This window comes from Cyprinodon tularosa, unplaced genomic scaffold (assembly GCF_016077235.1).
Source record: "Cyprinodon tularosa strain WSP-4 unplaced genomic scaffold, ASM1607723v1 ctg316, whole genome shotgun sequence".
NCBI lineage: Eukaryota > Metazoa > Chordata > Actinopteri > Cyprinodontiformes > Cyprinodontidae > Cyprinodon > Cyprinodon tularosa.
The window spans coordinates 585,621-602,980 of NW_024039026.1; the positions used below are offsets into that span (position 1 = coordinate 585,621).

The following is a 17,360-nucleotide window of genomic DNA, read 5'->3' on the forward strand; positions in this document are numbered from 1 at the left end:
TGAGAAATATGTCTTATTTGGGGATTTTCTGTGTTATATGCCTTATTTTTGCCATAGGGGCATTAAAGTTTGTTCATGTATTTGGGATGAATTGTACATTGTTTCCTTAGTGTTTCTGTATTTCGCCAATAGGGGTCAGTACCGTTACATTCTTGAAGAAGTGGCAGGCCTAAAGAACAGTGGAGCCAAATTAGGCGCTTTACTGCCCAGTTGGGCGGCTTTCGTTTTGATTTTGAGGGTTAAAATTGCTTTGGGTGGATGGAGATAACTTGGGCTGGTTCAGAGTCAGATTGGCGGTTTTTGAGTTAGAGTATTAAAACACATGTCCACCAATCATTCATCATTACTGGTTCATAGCAAAGTCTCCCTTACCTTTCTCCATCACTCATTAGCTAATGTCATCTGCCAGGGTGTTACAACAGAGAACTAGTGTAGTGGCACCTCAAAATGTGGTGGTTTTAGCAGCAGGTGAATCTGGTGTGATAAACCTGGGGGCTGGTTGACCTTTGACGACCTCGAGAAACATTTTTTTTATATCTTTAAAATGATAGAACTGAAATGTTTGCTGCCCAAACCAGAACAAAAGTAGCACAAACGTTTGACACCGATTTGGTCTGATTTTAATAAGGGGGGAGGTAAATTTTTACTCAGGTTTCAGGTCCTGGTTCCTGGCGGCCAGCGTATTGAGTTTTTTTTTGTGTTTGTCCAGTCCTTTGATCGTGTTCTGGTCCTTCTCCATGGAGCACTCAGGCTTTTGGCTCAGTACGAGAGGGTCAGTTTTATCCCCATAAGCATGGATCCTAGGAGGAGACCAGTTTAACGCTTCCTGGAGAAATTCCGGTACAATGTCTTGTCTCTATTCTCTCAACCACTGAGCCTTCCAGTCTGCATCAGAGCCTCCCTGTCTGCCTCTGTGCATGTTTGTGTGGACACACTTCTGGACCAGTCTCACTCTGGACTCGGAACCTGCCTGAATGCTCTAAAGATTCCTGGAAGCCTGTATCCTTCAGTTCCTTTTTGTATCAGAACTTCGGATCAGCTGTGGACTCTTGGATTCCTGGACTGTTCCGACCTGCTCTGTTTTCCTCTGACCTGAATTGGCCTCCTGTATGTACTCCGGGGCTCCGGTTGGAACGCACCTTTCTAAGGAGATGCAATGAACTATTAAACCAGGTAAGTGTCTCACTAAGATAATCATCTCCTGTTAGATGATCGTGGTCACTTACCTGTGTTTCTTTCCCCAGAGTGTCAGTGATTGGGCGGTGTCCCGTCCCCGTCCTGCAGCCGCAGCAAGCCGCAGATCCACAGCACCCCGCTTCTGTTCTGTTACACTTCTGTTTTTTTTTTTTATGCTTTATGTTTAAACCTCCTGACTGTCTCATCTTGAATACTTGGACCATCTTTCCCGTTTTAAGAAAAAAAGTAAGACAGATCATTGGCTGCAGCTGGCATGAGTAAAAAAAAACTCAGATTAAAATGAGACAGAATGATTGAAAACTCCTTGCAAGGAGCTAATCTGGTACGGGGATTCTCCAGGGATCAGCAAGGGTTCATCTTAAGATGTTTTTAGCATTGATCAGCCTTTAGTTCGCAAGATAGTTAGTTATTGTAAGTAGAGTTATAAGTTGTTTTGCTGTTTTATGGTTGTGATTTATTAGCATAGACTTCTAGGTTTATATCTACTTTTCTACCACTCAGATTGGATGATTCCTAATTATAAAAAATAAGAGGCAGTAAAAGGAAAACTGAATGAGTCAAAATCTTCATGATCTGAGAACGATGCAGGAGGAGATATTCACCTGTTTAATGTTCATTTATTAAGTTGTTTTTATTTGTACCTCAAATTATTGTGGTGATTAGCCTTTTAGTATTTTATCCGATGCGATAAAGACAATAAAAACAATGATAATATTAATAATAATAATCCCCATCATAACAACCATAATATGTCTTAGATTATGTGTGTTTGGAAGGGATTTTGATTGTATTATCTCCCTGTTTTAGATTAGTATAAGATTGATAGAAGAGGAGAGGAAGAAGATTAGAAGAATGCATGAGAGTGGAGGAAAATAGGAAGAGTGATGGAAAGAACATTTGAAGAAAAGGGAGAAAAATCTACTTAGAAGATTAAAACAAAAAGCAGGCAGAAGTCAGCTTAGGGCCGCCACCAGGAATTTGGGGCTCCATGAAAGAAAGTGATATAGCCCCCCCAAAGGGAAAAAATAAAAAAAGATGCAATAAAGATGCGTTGATGTGTATAATTTACAGTTTCAATGTAATTTTTATTGTAAAATAAAAAAAAAGAATAAATGATTGGAACGTGAAAAAGTGAACATTAAACTTTACATGTACATCCTTTACAAATAACAGCTTACGTAAAACACAAAAGCACAGCTGTATCATATATACATGGATAGAAAATAGGGTTAGAATTCTGAAAATATATTCCTATTAGGTTTCACTATAAATTTATTAAAGGACAGATTATTTTTAGGCTGGCCCTAAGAGTTTATTTTTCTAATTTAATCTATACGCAATTACGCATAATGACAAAAAATGTATTTTTAGTGTGACTGCTTCAAGCTGCTCATGAGAATGATCCAGATTTATATTATTATTTAATGGTTGTAATTTAATATGAATATAAAAAGCTAACTAAACTTTTTTAATATCAACAAAGGCTGCTGGATGGTACCCAATGCACTTCAGCTGTCCAGGATACAGTATAGGCCAGCTTGAGGCCATTTTTATTTTATGGTGATCAATACAAAAAATTTTATTTAGTTTATTAGATGGCACTAATAAACACTATCCATTGATTAATTTAGTTAATCTGAGGAAATAGAAGTTGCGCATTACTGGATTTCACACTTGATTTTCGTTGTTTAAATATTCATAAAAATTTGAATATGGATGAAAGCATCACTATCCCTGTTTTCTATTTTAATTTTCATGAAATGCATTCATTTTTATTTACAAACTGGAAATGTCCCCAGATTAGATTGCAAAAATCTGGTCACCTTAATTAAAGGTAAGAACTCAAAATCAACCTTAATGTAATTATTTCAGTTATGTAAAAAAAAAAAAAGAAAAGCTTTGCATATTTGTGTGCGCGCACTGATCGTAGTTTGTGTTCTTGACATAAAAAGAGGAGTAGTCTACATGGTTTTGAATCCATCTGTAAACATGTTGGCACGTTATGTGATGTGTCACATGACACTCACTGGATCTGACATGGCTGCGGTGGCTGGGTCACAGTGCTTTACAGAGAACAACTCTGGGCTGATTGTTGCTGATTTGACATGTAGTGTTGAATCAAGTTGTGCTGAAGTGTGTTCATGTTCACACAGTAAATGAAACAATATATTAATTGATATGTTAATTGTGTGATGTGTGTAATTTTTTAATAGATGTTTGGGCTGGAAAATCTCGATTGTATCTGGCAACGCTGCTGAACAAGATATTATGTTTTCTGATAAGTTTTAAGTAACGTTTTTACGTAGCAACGGTATTAGTAAAAAAAAATGTATGTAACATATTACTATCAAACCTAAACTTATCAAATTCGGTTATCAAACAAAACAACAAACATATGTCAATGCCTCTCTTTCAAGTTTCCCCATTTCAAAACTTAAAAAACTTAAATGTCATCCCGCTTCTCAGTCTCGCTTTATGCCACAATCCTTTTTAATGCAGAATTAACTGAGAAGTGAAAGTAATAACAGTGACGGTTAATACTTTGAAGGTAAGCTGGTCATGTTTGTTAGATATCCTTTGTTACACTTTATTCCTTTTTTCCTTATTTAATGCAGAGTTAACTTGAAAAGTGAAAATAACATTGACTCCTACAGCTATTAGGCCTACTTACACTGCAAAATGATCTAGAAATAAGTAAAACTTTCTTAAAATAAGTGTATTCACCCTTAATTTGAGTAGGTAAATGAGATGGAATGAGTAGTTTTACTCTTAAAATAAGATAAATAGATAATAAGCACTTGAAATAAGACAAAGCAATTGTTTTTTCTTATTTTAAATATAAATTATCTTGTTCCATTGGCAAAGTGTCTCATTTATCTAATCAATTCAAGAAAAAGAAACACTTATTTTAAGAAAAAGGACTTATCTAGATTTCGATTTTTTTCCAGTGTAGCAGGTAAGCTGGTGATAACTGTCAGATATCCTTTGTAGGATTTGTTTTAATGCTAATCTCTGTGAAATGTAAAGCTTAATATTGAGTCTTGACTTTTGCTAACTTACAGGAAGTTGTCAGCTTGGTATATACTCATTGATGCGTTCAGGGCGTGGGAAATTGGCAGTATTGTGGTTTCAATAAGAGCCTGTCTATGTAAATTGAGCCACAAATAGTGTCACCTATATTTCAATTCAGTTTAGTTTATTCATTTAGCGCCAACTCACAACACATGTCATCTCAAGGCACTTTACAATTCACAGGTTCATACAGACAAATTGGTTTTTCTATCAAGGGAAAAACCAGTTGATTGCATCGACTCATTGACTTGAATGCAATCCCTCACACTATACATGCTTGTTGTGACAGTGAAGAGAAAAAACTCCCTATAACAGGGATTTATTTGTATTTGTTTAAGTAGTTTGACTCATTGCTTATGTACATTTGCAGTATTGATAAGGGAGCCTAAATTGGATGTATTTAAAATCACAAAAGTCAAAATGCAAGGCTAAATTGGTTCTCTATGGTTACTGTTACGGTTTGTGAGGCTCCTGTGTTTTATGTTGGAATTCTGTTCAGAGGCTGGAAAAAAACTAACTACTGTTATAAATTTAGGGATATTAAATGTTACAACAGACTAGTTGTCTTCATTAGATTAACCATAATATAGACAATGCAAAAAGAAAACAAGCAAAAAAAAACAAAAAAATAATTACTTACTAAAAAGATATTTAAGGGGGTGTCCCTGCATGCAGAATGATACATATTGCTGTTTTGTAATTGTATCCATCAGATAAGAGCAGTTCATTTAGAGACAGCAGTTAGAGTTTGAGAAGAAAAGTAGCAAGATCAGTGAAGCATTTCAGTCATACAGACGCAGAGGTGGGGAAACTGTGGTTTTAGCTTCAGCTCAATCTGCTTAGAGATTTTTTTTTCCTCTCAGATTTTCTTTGATGTAAAACTGCATTTTGACTGAAAGCTGTCTTAACCAGCAGCTGTTTCAGCACCTGGAGTATAATTTTTTACTTACCTTTTGAATCAACACCCTTTGACATCGAGGATCAAAATTAATTAACAAGGTATGTCTTTTAAAATAATGAAACTCCATTAAAAAAAAAAAAATCTGCTTAGACTTTTTAATTTTCAAATAAAGATTGCTGTTTCTACTGCCACAATAAACGAAAGAAATTTAAGGTTAACTGAAGTTAAAGTGTTATATTTAATTAAAATACTTTTTATTTGATAAGTGGTTATTTAGGTAAACATGTCTGACTAAGTCAATAATTTTGTCAGTTTGAAGTGTTAACACTTTTATGGGATTACATTTTATAAATCAATTATGTTTTGCTTTGCCTGAAAATTAAACCTATGGAAAACTGTAAGAGAAAAAAACAAAATGGAACTAGAAACCGATGCCAAACTGGAAGCTTTATCAAAATACAAACACTTGAAGAACCTTAATTTATCAAACTCTGTTATCAAACAAAAAATATTGTATATGTGTATATATGTATGTATATCTGTGGCTCTTTTTCAGTCTTCTTAGTAAAGACTGAAAGCAAGATAAATGTCTTCCCTTTTCTCACTCACGCATTTATGCCACAATCCTTTTTTTAATGCAGAATTTATTGAGAAGTGGAAGTTCCATCTTATCATGTTGCTTCCCAAAAACATGAATAAGAATGTATATACAAACACACACATACACATATATGTATATATCAATATATATGTATGTATGAACGGATACACATAAATATATGTTGTTACATAGTAAATTGCAGAAAATATTAATATTTTAATTTATGATTGAACTTTAAAATAGCCTGGCTGCAGAATGTTTTAATTTAATGAATTTGAACCACAACAATCAATATCATGCAAAGGGATCCTTGATTCTTACGCAACTTATCCTAACTGTTAAAAGTCTACAAACCTATCATTTGGGGATGTAAAAAAAAAAACAAAAAAACATCATGCATAATTTCAAGGCTTTTTTAATCCCCTAAATGATCACAATCTCTTAGAAGATGTAATAAAAATCTGGTTGCATAGTTGTGCACAAACTGATAATGACACGCTTTTGAAGAACTTCCTGTTTAAATTTCTGATGAAAAGCTTTTAGTCTCTAATTTGAACATAAATAATTTGTTACCGGATTTTCTACCAATAAAGTTAGACATTACCAGTTGATTATTTTCTGCCATTAGCAAACTGTCCATCTTTAGTTAAATACATTAATTGCAGAGAAGTAATAAAGCAGAGAAGTAATAAATTATTAGGATGTACAAATACATCATAAGAATTATACAGTCATCAATAATTTATAAGAATATAGGATAAGTGTCGCGGAGAGGGAAGACTGCATCAATACAGACAGTTGCAGAAATGTATGCCCAGTAAAAGTTGTTCTTTACACTCAACAACTACTGAGCCACCAGCAACCAGAGGTGGGTAGAATATCCAAACACTTAGATGTCTTCCCTTTTCTCAGTCATGCTTTATGCCACAGTCCTTATTAGTGCAGAATTAAATGAGAAGTGAAAGACCTGAAATTAGAGATGTTTCATCTTATCAATTCTCTTCCCCAAACATGCATAAAGTATGCATACACACACCAACATATATTCACATGCCACATTCTCTAAAACTAATTAACAGCATTTTCATTTAAGACAAAACTGTGCTATATCCCGGCAGCAGAATGTTTCAATTTAGTGAATTTTAGCCACATCAAACGATTTTCTATATCATGCAAAGGGATCCTTCATTGTGGCCTGAGTTTTAGTAGCTGTCAACAGTCTGCAAACCCCTACTTTTGGGATGTTAAAAATATAAATCCAGAATACGTACTTGCAGAACTTTGGAATCTTTAAATGAACTATACAGAAGTAAAAAAATGTTAATTCAAAATAAAAAAACAACAACAAAGAAATCCTTTAAAAGATATGGAAAATAACAAAAGCTAAAAAAAAAACTGGTTGCATTGTTGTGCAAAAACTGAGATTTGATCAGTTATTACTTGATAAAAAAAGGTACTCAAGTACAAAGTACTTGTTGGACCAACACATGTATTAAATAATGATTTATTTTTCAGAAAGCAGGCCGTTAGACAGACTTTTTTTGGCTGTGTTTGTCCTGTTTTGCCAACATAGCTCTGGGAATAGATGTCCCATAGCTTGATCATAGCCCAACAGATTTGCTTTCACACAAGCTAAAACAAGACAACAGAAAACCAAAGTAAACCTCAAAAAAGTTTCAAGAGCAGCAGGTATGCCTTATATTTTCATGTGTGTGTGGAAGGCAAAACCTATGGTGATTATACACTATTATTCAGGTTGGCAGCCTATATATCTGCAGCTGCTGGATAATATTCCGTATTAGTGACTATCTGTGAACACCTGGAACTAAACTATTGTTGTATGTATGGGATGGGTATGCTCGTGTATCAATTAAGGATTTACAAAGCTTCTTCAGAAAGAAAATCTCTGAAAGCTCTGATTTCTGAAAAGCCCAAGCAGCTCACAGCAGACAAGAGTAGCAGGACATTTTACTCAAGTAGGAGAAGTGGTACTTCACAAGAATATTACTCAAGTATAATGAATGGGTTCTGTACAATAAAACTATTGCTAAAAGTAAATATTTTGAAGATATTACACAAGTAAATGTAATTATGTGATTATAAATTTAGTAAACAGACACAAACTTTTCTATTGTGCAACTTCATTCTTCACCTTTAAAACCTGTGCTAGAAGCATGCCAATATTTAAAGAGAAGAAAAAATCCTTATTAAAATAAAATGATAAGCAAAAGATAAATTATAAATTAAAAGATAAAAAGATTGATTAAAAATCAGAGAAAAATTGGACTGAAAAAGCAGCCAATCACATGGCGGCAACTCATTGCATTTAGCCATGTAGACATGGTCAAGACAATCTCCTGCAGTTCAAACCGAGCATCAGTATGGGGAAGAAATGTGATTGGAGTGACTTTGAACGTGGCATGATTGTTGGTGCCAGAAGGGCTGGTCTGAGTATTTCAGAAACTGCTGATCTACTGGGATTTTCACGCACACCCATCTCTAGGGTTTACAGAGAATGGTCTGAAAAAGAAAAAACATCCAGTGGGCGGCAGTTCTGGGGGCGGAAATGCCTTGTTGATGCCAGAGGTCAGAGGAGAATGGCCAGACTGGTTCGAGCTGATAGAAGGGCAAAAGTGACTCAAATAACCACCCGTTACAACCAAGGTGGGCAGAAGAGCATCTCTGAAAGCACAGTACGTCGAACTTTGAGGCAGATGGGCTACAGCAGCAGAAGACCACACCGGGTGCCATTCCTTTCAGCTAAGAACAGGAAACTGAGGCTACAATTTGCACAAGCTCATCGAAACTGGACAATAAAAGATTGGAAAAACGTTGCCTGGTCTGATGAGTCTCGATTTCTGCTGCGACATTCGGATGGTAGGGTCAGAATTTGGCATCTACAACATGAAAGCATGGATCCATCCTGCCTTGTATCAACGGTTCAGGCTGGTGGTGGTGGTGTCATGGTGTGGGGAATATTTTCTTGGCACTCTTTGGGCCCCTTGGTACCAATTGAGCATCGTTGCAACGCCACAGCCTACCTGAGTATTGTTGCTAACCATGTCCATCCCTTTATGACCACAATGTAGCCAACTTCTGATGGCTACTTTCAGCAGAATAATGCGCCATGTCATAAAGCTGGAATCATCTCAGACTGGTTTCTTGAACATGACAATGAGTTCACTGTACTCAAATGGCCTCCATAGTCACCAGATCTCAATCCAATAGAGTATTTTTGGGATGTGGTGGAACGGGAGATTCGCATCATGGATGTGCAGCCGACAAATCTGCGGCAACTGTGTGATGCCATCATGTCAATATGGACCAAACTCCCTGAGGAATGTTTCCAGCACCTTGTTGAATCTATGCCATGAAGAATTGAGGCAGTTCTGAAGGCAAAAGGGGGTCCAACCCGTTACTAGCATGGGGTACCTAATAAAGTGGCCGGTGAGTGTATATCAATAGAAACTATATCAAATTTCAAGGAGCAGAAGAAGAAAAACACAAAAAATCATTGCAAAGCCATGTCAGCACTTTCCATATTTCACCTTTGGATGTTTTTACACTTCTCCAAATTTTTCTCTTGTGAAAGAGCTTTATTTTCACAGTAGAACTGAAAACTTTTATCTCAAGTTATTGATCTACCTACACAACACACTTCTTTTTGGTAAACTTACCGTAAAGTGTTGGAGATCCTTTCTGATAACCTTTGTTATCTTTTCTGAGATCAGAAAAAGCGCAGAATGAGGCGACCTGCTGCCTACATTTGTGTGCAGTTCTGTGTCTTATTGGCCCAAAATTGGGTCATTGACAGAGAAAAAATGAGGCCAACTAGGGTGTTGGTGCGCTACTATAAGGTAAACAGATGAAAAAGAACAGATAAAGATTTTAGCAAATACGTGTGGCTTCAGTCAAACAATCCTGTTTGATCTCTGTGCAACCTTACTAGATTCTTTCCTTTTTTTCTGGGGAATTTGAACTCATTTTGCCTTTGCTATATTTACCTCTGAAGAATTTTAAAAGTTAATAATTAATTTGTATGGTGAATTTTTAGATTACTGCTACAGGTTCAAAGTAGCTGAATACTTTCTGCTGACAAAAAAGAAAAAGTTAAATAACCTAAGTCTATATGGAAAGGCTAAAAGATCATATACATATTTACCTCAGCATCATCTGTCAATTTGAACATGAAAAGTAAAGAGTAAAACGATCGATTCTTTCATGATTTATCACATTTTGTCAGGTTACTGCATTTAATAGCCTTATCTTACCTTATGACCACTCTGCATCATTACAGGTATAGTGTGATCAGAAATATATGCATCCATAGTTTTGCTGCCAAAATAGAAGAAATGTAGTTCAAAAACTGTAGTTTTGTTCTAGAACACCTTCTTGGACATGTTTGTTTTCCCCCACATATGTCTTGTGGCAAACTTTAACCTAGATTTCTTGTGATTCTACTTCACCAGCAGTGCTCCTCTTGCCATTTTTACATACTGCCTGTATTGGTGTGATGTATAAGATTTGCTTTTCAGCTCAGCTGTTGATTTCTGCAGCTCTTCCAGAGTCACCATGGGCAGTTTCTCTGGTTAATGGACTGTCTTTAGATGTATGAAGACGACCAATGTCTTGATTTATAGCTCTTCCAAACTTTTGCTACATGATTGGAGATCATATAGTTTATAGTAAGATATTTCCTGCTTTAGTTACTGTTTATAAACCTATTTAGCTTTATACTTCACAACTGAAGGCTTGGCATGTCTTGTCTGCTAACAGAGACGTCAAATACTTATGATTATTACTGAAGTAGAGGCATAAATCCTACTGTTTAAAAACACTCTTGTAGATGTTAAAGTGTCAGCTTTTTACTCAATAATAGTGTAAAAGTACCATTTTTAAAACTACTTAAAGTATAAAATTAAAAGTAATGAATCGTACCCTATTTAAGGAACCTTTTTCAACAATTCTGGATGATAACTTCCTTTCGCCTAATTTTCTTAGTTTTATAACTAATGGCAAGAGTGTGAAATTTAACTTTACGGTATCTTAAAAAAGCATTTATGGGCGTGCAGGTGGTGCAGTGGTTAGCACGCACAACCCATGTACGGAGGCCGACCCGGGAGAACTCCAAAAAACAAAAAGCATTTATTTTGGTATGTGGTTAACAAAAAATTGATGCAGTACACAGTCCAACCACAAATAAATTAATAGTCTAGATCAAAGGTTTTCAACAGGGGTCCGCGACACCTAGGGGGTCCACACAGGTACTGCATGGGGGTCGTGAAAGTTTTGGTTGATTAGACTTTTTTTTATATTTCCCCCCTGCAATTTTTTCCACTAATTGAAATGTCTTTAAATGCACCTAAACACAAATTCAACACACTGTAAAGAGATAAATAGAGGCAGAAGATGTCTTTCAGTCATCAATGCACACATTCAGTGACACACAGGAGCTCTTTCAAGCTGGACACCATTTCATTCACAACACCTGTCCCATCAACCAGGAATCAGAATCAGAAACTCTTTAAAAATGCCAGGGAGAAATTACTTTCGTTACATTACTCCACGTGTAATAGAGTGACTATAGGACCAGTTTGATATAACTATTTCATACAATATATAATTAGGTGGTCCCTGCTCCATCTCGCCATTAGTTTGGGGTCCTTGACCTGGAAAACTTTGAATCCCCCTGGTCTAGATGAAACAAGTTATTTTGACTTTTATTTTTTTCTGACACCAACAACCCATAACAAAAATGTCCTTAAAAGTGCATGTATAAAACAAGTCTGTTTTCAAAATGAAAAAAAAAAAAAAAATAAATTACATTCTTACTCAACTTACATACTGTGCATAATATTTGAGAAGCATATAGAACCTGGTTACATACTGTATATCATGCAAAAATATTCTGTTTGTACATACAGTTTTAACAGAGGGGGAAACATAAAGGTGTTTATAATTCATTTTGCTGGCCCCTATTCATAGCCAAACATCTTTAACATGTGGAATGCTTATTTGTGATCTCTTCAGATTGAAAATATGGATAATATTACTGCAGAAGATTATGTCACCTGGGCAGCCAACGATTCCGATGAGCTCTGCAGCCTCAACCCTACGCCTGCAGAGACCCTCTCCCAAACCAGCATCCACTCCGTCATCTGCGCCCTCGGCCTGATCGGCAACGTTCTGGTGATGATCACTTATGGTTTCTACAAGAAGACCAAGACCATGACAGATGTTTATTTGTTCAACGTGGCTGTGGCAGACCTGATCTTTGTGGTGGCTTTGCCTCTAATTGCATATAATGAGCAGCACGAGTGGCCCATGGGTTCTGTGGCTTGTAAGATGCTTCGCTCAGCCTACAGCATCAACCTGTATAGCGGCATGCTGCTCCTCGCCTGCATTAGTGGGGATCGATACATCGCCATCGTGAAGGCCAGGCGCTCCTTCGGCTCTCGATCCCATGCTGTCACATACAGTCGCCTGATCTGCTCAGTAGTTTGGGTGTTTGCACTGGTTTTAACTCTACCTACAGTTATCTACACTGAGCTCTTTGAAGAAGAGGATCTGATGCAGCAGACCTCCACTGTGACATGTACCCTGTCTTTCAAAGACACAAAGACAGCAAGGCTAATGAAGGTGATGGTACCAAGCCTGCAGATGGGGGTTGGTTTCCTTTTGCCTCTGTTGGTGATGGTTTTTTGCTACTCATGCATCTTGTGCACCTTACTGAGAGCCAAGAATAACCAGAGGCACAAGGCCATCCGGGTGATATGGGCAGTGGTTGCGGTCTTCATTGTGTGCCATCTTCCCTACAACGTGGTCCTCCTGATCCACACTATGTCCCTTTTTACTGAGAGAAGCTGCGAGGCGGAAAAAACCAAACTCATGATTTTGGCCACTTTCAGGAGCATAGCCTACCTCCACTGCTGCCTCAATCCCATGCTTTATGCGTTTATTGGAGTGAAGTTCAGGAGCCATTTCCAGAAAATACTGTCTGACCTTTGGTGCTTTAGTAAAATGTACCTCTACTCTGCTCGCTCGTCACGTGGGACTTCGGAAATTACCAATTCAGGCCTGAAAGCCTCAGACGGTTCCAACATGTCATCCTTCAGTGCCTGATAGCCACAGAGTCCTCTAGTGACCTCTCATTTGTCCAGTACATTTATTTTATTGTACCCCCAAATGTGTTGGATTGAAAGTTAATTAAATGCAGGTTATCCTAAAAAGATATTACATGTTTAAATTAGTTCATCCCTAGGTTCATGCAGGAGCTTTGCTGATCATATATAAATCCATACCAGCAAAACCACCGAAGCCCCTTAAGTAGATCTTAGTGGGGTATCACTTGGATATTAAAATACCAATTGTACATAATTGAAACTTTTTGAGGACAGAATGCAATATTAAGTGTTAATATTCATAATTTTACATTAACCATTTTAAGGTTTGTTCCTTTTTCCCACTGAACACATTAATGTTGTAACAATAATGGCCTTTTTGTTAGGATCCGGACTGCCACAATCTGCCCTATCAGTTGTAACTCCTATGCCTTTAAACGGGATTAACCTACTGAAATATATAACAGGCTATATGTGCAAACATATAGTAGATAACTAACTTTAATGTAATAACACACAAGAAAACAACAACAAGCAACAATTACTATTGTGTCTCATATTTATCAACATTCGCTCTTTGGGCTTGATTCAAATTCCAAAAATAAGTGAAGGGCTACTCTTAACCTTTCACCATGTTAAGCAGCAGCACCTAGATCCCAAAGTGGAATATGGTTTATGTCAGTTGGGAACCGGCTTATATCAGTTACAGTAGAATGTGGTTTATACCAGTTCTTAACCGACATATGCTAGTTGCTAACCAGCATATGCCAGTTGGAAACTGGAAACTGTTTTAAGCCAGTTGGAAAAGGGTTTATGCCAGTTGGGAACCGGCTTATGCCAGTTGGGAACCGGTTTGGAAACCGATTTATGCCAGTTAAGAATCGGCTTATGCCAGTTGGGAACAGGCTTATGCCAGTTGGAAACCGGTTTAAGCCAGTTGGAAACCGATTTATGCCAGTTAGGAACCGGCTTATGCCAGTTGGGAACCGGCTCATGCCAGTTGGAAACTGGTTTATGCCATTGAACAATTCTTTAAGCTATTTAACGTGCTATCTAGACAGAATCTGTATCTAGTTTGAAACAGTTTCAGTCAGGCATTATGAGGAAGACAATGAATGACATGTTTGACCATTTTAGAGACTGATAGATGGAAGGGACCCCAAAAAAATATTCATGTGTATTTTACCTCATTGATGTCAGCAAGATACTTGGCCAACTTTGGCTTTCCTATATTGAGAGCAATGAAAGATGTTTTCTTATATCTGTATAACAGACGAAGGTTGCTAGAACCTGTTTAGCGTTTGCTGTCTAAGAGTATAGAATGACAATTATAAAATCCATATAAAAATCCCCAACTTAAAGTATGGCTTTTAAAACAAAACCTGGAGAAAATACTTATTTAAACCAGAATTATTAATGCTTTATTCTAAAATGTGTTAAGTGCTGTAGGTTTGAGAAGTATTTTTTTTTTTTTCATTCATATATTTGTGCCATGTTAAGAATACTTATAACTTCTTGCCTAAAGTATAATTTGAGCCACTTTTGTTGTTTTTTTCGGCTGACTTTTCTATATGTTATATTTTTGTGAATAAACATAACCTAAAAATAAAGTGCTTTATTATAAATGAATAGTCTAAATTGAAATTGAACTGTATTGTAACGGCAACCAATTTTCAATTTTTTTCTGAATTTTTATGTAAATAATTCCTGGGCCCCTATCTGTTTCCAAGGTTTAGAGTAAAAAAAAAAATGCACTATTGATAAAATTTGCTGAATCTGTTTACACCTTTACCCCAAAAAAAAGGGAAACATGTTGTTATATTTTCAGTTTAGCTTGAAAAAAGAAAACAGTAAAATAAATAAAACTTTTTTTTAATATGTGTGTTTTCATAACGCCAGTAAAATTATTTTTATATAAATACAAAACTCACAATTCGGATTTTAAAAAGCAAGACTACTTTATTTGTTTAAATTAGGAGTGTAAAAAATTTACTTTTTATATATTTTTATCAATATATGCAAATTTATTTTCAGTAGACATTCAAGTAATTAGTAGTTATGAAAAGTCCACAAAAATAAAGAAATAGACAAATGTCTTACTTTGAAAAACATTAAAAAAATTAAAAAGACTGAAATATTGTCAGCCCTTAAAAAAAAGAACTATATCTGATGATTTAAATAAAGCACAGATCAAAAAGTAGAGATTACAGGGAAAGCAGAAGTAAGGTCGACAAAGTTCCAGGCAGAGATAAGGCTACAGTCTGAGTTTCTCAGACTGTAGCCTTATCTCTGCCTGACAGTGTATTTTTTCTCATGCTTCTTGCTGAAGCTATTTGAAGAAAAAGAGTTGAAATCTTTTGCAAAGGGCACCAGAATGTGGATGGAAGGAACACACTCTTAGTGCAGCTTGCTGTCAACAGAGCACAGTGCCGTCAGCTGAGATTTTATGTCTTGAAGGCTTTGGGCACGTGGGTAGTTTCACTTAACAACCACACATCCCTGTGGTTGGCACCGTGTTTTCACCACCATGGTATCTTTGCTTTATGATGTAGCTTCCTGAAAATGGAACCGCAATCCTTTTGAACATTGTAGATATGAAAATAAACATAAAGCCTTATTCTTTGCAGGTGAAAAGATGGCTGTGGGAAATATATAGACAGCCTTGTTCCTCTTTCTTCATCCACTGGGGGGCCTCAGAGGGCTGTTTTTACTGTTTAGCCAAAGCTTCTAAGGAATGATTGAGGGCAAAGGCAGTTCTAGATAGGGGCCAATGGGGACCAGTGCCCCTGTAGATCATGTCCTGGCTCCTGTTATGGAGCCAGGACATAATACTCTAAGTTATTCTAATGATGATATGTACTGGAACAGACATGGTTTCTGATAGGTCCTTTTTTTTTTTTTTTTACAAATTCTGTTTTACAAATTATTTAAAAACAATAAGGTGATAGCTTCAGTGGTATTGAGATAGAATCCCGTTTTTCATTTGCTAAATGTTTTTTCAAAACAAATAAAAAAAAAAATTTACAGCTGAATTTATCGTTTTTTTCTTGAGTTCTAAATCTGATTTTATAGAAAACTGTATTTTTTAACTTAAATTATGTCAAAAATATGTAAAATTCATAAATTATGAATAGATATTGACCTGATAAGATATACAATTTTAATTAAACCTAACTGAATAGAAATTTCACTTCATGGAGCTCTCTTAATATATTTGAATCCCTTGCCCTGTTTTTTTATTTCATACGTTTCTGTGCCCCCCATGAAAACACACTGGCCCCCTCCTGGCCCCCTGGTACATTTGGTCTAGAACCGCCACTGATTGAGGGTCACCTGAAACAGATGAGATTTTAAATCTAGTTATAATCAGCTATTTAAAAAGCACATAATACATTTTTTGTTTTTTTCTTTTTATGTTTGACTCTTCAAATGTGAGATGAATAACTCTTTCAAAGTTGACCTGCATACCTACTGATAAGTTTGGTGGAATACCTGTGATGCTAGGCTCCTCTAGGAATATATTACTTTTCCCGGATATCACTGCTGCACTTAATTGTTTTCCATATTCATAGAGGATGAACACAATCGATGATGTGTAGCCATAGCTCCTGCACAGTGTTATATAACATTTGTTTAAGTTCTAAGAAGTCTGAGGGAAGGTTGCGACTAAATTAAATGCAAGTCATACTGTGACAGGGGTATAAGATTAGTTTACCAAAGAGAGGATGTGATAAGCCTTGAGAGTATTGTCATTGTTGCATCCTTTTCTTTCCATGCATAACCTGTCTTACTGCATAATAATCCATGAGGTTGTGACATTGCCATGGAGCAGACTGCTATTGGGGTTTTATCCATGGTCAGACTTTAAGAACAATAAACCATTAAGGTTAAGTAACAATATACTAAGGTTATATTAAAGTTTAGCACTAGAAATTACCATATGTCAGTTTTAACTTTTTTAAGATTTTATGCATTAGAGTTAAACTATCCTGTCAACATTCAATAAGATATCCAGGTTGAAGTTTTTGAATCAATCCTGGCTAACAGATGTTTAATTTATAGATATTACAGCTTAAATTGAGTCAGTGATCATTTTGTGTTGTTGTTGCCTAAGAAAAAAACTTTCTGTATTTTTAGGATCTAGATCAGAGCTGATTAGGGGTCCCTGATGCAGAGGTTTTTGGGTCAGACTGCACCTCCCTGATGTCTACAGAGGAATGCAGATCAGCTGATCTCTTGTTTGGTCACACTCTCAATTATCACACGTGTCCCTTATTTTCCCAGGACAGGCCACTGTTAGTCCTAATAAAGATAAAAAATAAAAAATTACGATCAACTTTTCTTTGGATAAACTCACAAATTGTTGGCATAATGCATAACAAACATTTTCTCATCTCTTGATTGTTAACCCTAAAAAAAGAGAACTTGTCAGGGTTCTGTCCGCTGCTTGGGTTTATTTTTAGTTTCT

At 36.2% G+C, this 17,360-nt stretch overlaps 1 protein-coding gene across 1 annotated transcript; it reads left to right on the forward strand.

Annotated features, from left to right (window-relative positions):
* Positions 1-5,029: 5,029 nt before the first annotated feature.
* ccr6b (chemokine (C-C motif) receptor 6b) lies at positions 5,030-13,736 on the forward strand. The gene is made up of 2 exons (XM_038292759.1): positions 5,030-5,268; positions 11,802-13,736. Exon 2 carries the CDS (start codon positions 11,811-11,813, stop codon positions 12,891-12,893), a length of 1,083 nt encoding a protein of 360 aa, XP_038148687.1. The 5' UTR covers positions 5,030-5,268; positions 11,802-11,810; the 3' UTR covers positions 12,894-13,736.
* The last annotated feature ends 3,624 nt before the right edge of the window (positions 13,737-17,360 follow it).